The sequence below is a fragment of the Aptenodytes forsteri genome, unplaced genomic scaffold (genome assembly GCF_000699145.1).
Source record: "Aptenodytes forsteri isolate BGI_AS27 unplaced genomic scaffold, ASM69914v1 Scaffold284, whole genome shotgun sequence".
NCBI classification, from domain to species: domain Eukaryota; kingdom Metazoa; phylum Chordata; class Aves; order Sphenisciformes; family Spheniscidae; genus Aptenodytes; species Aptenodytes forsteri.
The window spans coordinates 4,258,985-4,263,492 of NW_008794445.1; the positions used below are offsets into that span (position 1 = coordinate 4,258,985).

Below are 4,508 nucleotides of genomic sequence, written 5' to 3' on the forward strand. Positions count from 1 at the left end.
CTCCTGCTGCTCCTGGGGCAGGATGGTGGGTGCCTCAAAGGCACAGGCTGGTGCAAGATAGATTGGACAGAGAGAGGGGGCTCCAGGGTTAGGGTTTGTGCTGTAGGAAGAGGAGGATAAATCCCACATTCACTACCTGACGGAAGGCAAGAGGACAGATAGGAACAGTCTCCTCTGCCAGCTTCATTGGCAAGTCTGATGGTGGGTAACGCGATACGGCTGCACCAGGCCAAGCACCTCTTTGCTTGGAAACGTCGCTGTTTTACTGTATGGTTCCTCCTGCTCCAGCAGGAAAAGCAACTTGTATACATTCAGGAGAGGACCTCATTTCTGGTAACGTGCCATTCTCTAGCTGCTTACCATCTCAAGGTTTTCCTGTTTTATGCTCCCCTGACTAATCCAGAGCGAGAGCCTTCCGAGATACAGGAGTAATGCTTGCAGGCTCACTGCTTTTCAAACACTTAAATGAAGTAATCTACTATTTTAGCTCAATTTGTACACCTGCAGCCTGATAAAAATTGCCATGGAGCTACAACTGTGTCAGCAAAATTTCTGAGAGATGCTCAGCTACAGCATCCTTAGGTTCCCTTCCCAGGCTGCAGTAAGCCTCCTTGCAGGAGAGGGAAGATGTTTTCCTCAAATAGGAATGGCCTCGAGCACTCAGGCCCTCTCAAGGACCTGCAGACCCACGAGATCTCTTAGGGAAGCAGTAGCAGCACAGCTCACTACACAGATTACTGCACAGCAGCATCCCCCACGGCCTCCTGCGGGTCTAGCGCCCTGGCTCCGGCTCTCTCAATCTCCTAAGAATCAATGGCCGAACAAGCAACCAAAGGGAGAAAAGCTGGGCAAACAGGCTCGGTGTGGGAAGTCGTAAGTAGTGCGGACAGATGATACTTAGTGTGATGTGAAGCTAGGACACCCATGTCTGTCGGACGTATTTGATCTGGGTTAGTGGGCTGAGCTGCTTGATCTTCTGAATGATCTCGCCATTGTATTTATGATCTGGTTCTAGACCAGAAGTCAGATTTAACGACTGTTGAACCATTTACTGAAGACTGGGAAATTAAAACCACAAGTGATGAAGCCCAAACTATTTGATTGGTGTCAAAGCTCCTTCCCTTACATGATGCAGCAGAGATGGACAGAGATTTATTTCCCCCAGATCCCTTTCCTAATCATTTTGACCGTGCAAACTAATGTCAGTCAATACCACTCTTCAGCTGTCCAGCAGGAAATACACAGGTGATGAATATCTCAGTTTCACCCTCCTGGAAATTAAGGTAGCTTGGTTCTGACGGAAGGGTGGAAGATCCTTACTTACTCAGGCACAACTAATAAAGCAGTCTCCCTTTCTGATAGATGTTCCAGATCGCTTGCATCAGAAGAAGTGGGTTTCATCAATCGCCTTAATTCAGTTCTCTTCCTAACTGCACTCCAGTCCTCATTTCAGACATGAGGCATGCATTTCCACATGCAATTCGGATTATTTTATCAGGATACCAGAGGTAAGACTTACCTTCTCTCTGTTTAACATCAGTGTGGTACTTGGATACTATGAAGCTCACCACCCATGCAAACTTATAAATAAGGAAAGGCCCAAATTCAATCACTCTTTCATAGTTAAATTTAAAAGCCATTTGTAAAATCAATGGCATATTATCCAGAATTTGCTAGTAAGGAGCCTAAGCAGTGTTTTGTCACAGTATGCGAATTCCCACCTGCCTTTTACAATACAAAATTTCTATTTGCTGGCTGCAGGGGGAGACAGGTCCTCAGTATTTCTGGAGTATTCTTATTCCAGAAAGGAATTCCAAGAGAGCTAGCAATCCACTCATTGGCAATTCTGCTATGCAAGATGCATCTAGAAATGACTGTTCACCTTTTGTTAATAGAGTTCTAGTGGTGACAAAGGTATGACAATAGATGTTAGCAAGCACTTATACAGCGTGCTCATACCACAGCAGAGTAAGTGACAAACACCGGTCACCTACATTCATCAAGCAGCTGGGCCACGCAGGAAATCATAAAGCATTCCCAGGAAGGAAATTCACGTTCAGATTTCAAATGGGTAAATTAAAAAAGTGTTAAGTAGTTAGCCATCATTATTACAGTATTTCTTTAGGAGCTTAAAACGACATGAATTGGAAGTGGAGGGTATGTGCTACGTTGAACACAAGTCCTTGCTGAGATGTGAAGGTCCTGTTCTAGCTTTCACTGCCAGCCAAAATACTGCTGAATTATCTGCTGTGTTAGAATTATCACCCGTGTGTTCTGACCATACTGAAGAAGCTACAGAAAAAACACTGAGGAAAAATGCACACAGTGAATTTACAGTGATATTACACACCCATAATTAGCGGGCCTACAGAGGCACTTGGACGAGGGAGATACAGAGGGGAATCTGCAGAACCTGCCGAAAATGCCAATACATCATTACAAACACTGCTTTTAGCACCACTGAGTTTCTTAACAGTGACGCTTATCTCAAGGAGATCTTACCAATCTCTAAATTCTTCTGTGTGACAGTAGGGCACGTCTTAATTAAATTTATATGCCCCAAAGCACTTTCAGTCCAACAGAATCGACAGCAACTCCCTTTATGTTAAGGCAGCTTGCACCTAAATGAAATACTACTTTTTGAAACTGAAGTCATTAAGGAGTTAGTGGTTGTGCCATGATCATTATGATTCTACATGTTTTTGCCTTGGAGATCTTAGGACAGTGAGGATTGTAATCAGAAAGACTGCTTCTCCTAGAGCACATGTGCATGTTAAAAACTCTTAATAACCAGATGTTAGTTTTTCAATGACTGCACTGCTAAGTAACCACCCTAAGAGACCAGTATATCCTTGTTAAGTTATTGGACAATGTGGTTTCCTTTTTTATTTTTTTATTTTTTGTTCTTAATTTGTTTGTTGTTGCTGGTTTTTTGTTTGTTTTTAATACAATTAAGGATGTGCCGTTTACACCCCACAAGAAAAAGCAGAAGGAGTCCTTATGGAAAAAAACAAATATATTGAACACATACCAATCAAATGGTACAGATATGGGACTGGCTTTGATTTCAAAATTTAAGTAGAAATAAAAAAAGATGTAATGCAACAGCTGTTCAATTTCCAAGTCTAAATAGGCACTGTAAAAAGACATTTCCGCTTTCTCCAGCACACATTCCTGTCTAAATGCTCCCACTGTAATCAACTCCTAGGTTCCCAAACAAACAAAAAAAATCACTGGGAACATAACCTTAGTGTAAAAGTTAACATCCATCCACCCACCCTCTTACAAAAAAAGCAAACAAAAAAATTCCCCCAAAATACAACCTTTCAATGCTGCTGTTTTGACTGGAGCAGAATTGGAGAATTTATAAAGGTTCAAAAGCACCCAAGGCAAGTAGTACAATATAATTTGTTCACTAACTTGTATTGGAAAGGAGATTAAAAACATTGAGATCTGCATCTGGTACATAAAACTGTTGTCCTGAATAAAGAGAAATCTTTCAGAAAAGTTTTACAACTTGGTGGAAGTCCAGGACCCAGCTTTAGGCATCATTAATTGATGGGGTTTAATTCTGACTTGGTTATAACCACTTTTATATACTGTACATCTACCCTAGTTGGATCAGTGTCTGGAACTGCTCACTGGTGTCCCTTTGAACAACTGTAAACTAAACCATAGTATGCAACTCCATAGGAAGCTAGAGATCAGGTGAATATACAGCCAGTTATATCTCCCCTGCTTCACGCTCTTCTGAGCTCCTCGGGTCTTCCGATCGGCCATTAGCACTTTCATAAGAACGTTTCTTGTCTTTGAAATCTCGCGGTGACCTCTCTCTTGAGCTTCTATCTTTATCACGTGATGTTCTATCACGATCTCTTGAACGTTCTTTGTCTCTGGAAGATCTTTCTTTTGAGGATCTGAAAAGTGCAGTAAATTTGAAAATTCAGGTTAGTCACGAATCTGTAGCTATCAAACAGCATTTTGATTTTATATTTTTCTTCTTTTTCCAACCAACTTTAAATTATATAAATAGACGCGTATGAGAACACATCAGAAACCATTCTACTTTTCTCCCTTTCCTACTTCCAATTTCAAAAGACAAATATTGATAGGGGCAGAATTTAATGTAATCTACATTTATTACAGAGCCCAGATTAAGGTCAAGGTGCTTCACTCTTATTTTCAACCTCCGCCCTCAAGCTTGCATTAACAGAAGTTTAATTCATAGAATCACAGAATAGTTTGGGTTGGAAGGGACCTCTAAAAGTCATCTAGTCCAACCCCCCTGCTGCGGGCAGGGACATCTTCAACTAGATCAGGCTGCTCAGAGCCCCGTCCAACCTGACCTTGAATGTTTCCAGGGATGGAGCATCCACCACCTCTCTGGGCAACCTGTTCCAGTGTTTCACCACCCTCAGCGTAAAAAATTTCTTCCTTGTATCTAGTCTAAATCTACACCCCTTTAGTTTAAAGCCATTCCCCCTTGTCCTGTCGCAACAGGCCCTGCT

The 4,508-nt window shown here is 42.0% G+C and overlaps 1 protein-coding gene across 1 annotated transcript in view; it reads right to left on the minus strand.

The window, feature by feature from the left end:
- Nucleotides 1–3,001: 3,001 nt before the first annotated feature.
- LOC103907797 (putative RNA-binding protein Luc7-like 2) overlaps nucleotides 3,002–4,508 on the minus strand; it is a 30,283-nt gene continuing 28,776 nt past the window's right edge. Inside the window, exon 10 of the mRNA XM_009290042.1 lies at nucleotides 3,002–3,917. Within this exon, the coding sequence (XP_009288317.1) occupies nucleotides 3,725–3,917 (193 nt within the window). The 3' untranslated portion in view covers nucleotides 3,002–3,724. The remainder of the gene's footprint in view (nucleotides 3,918–4,508) is intronic.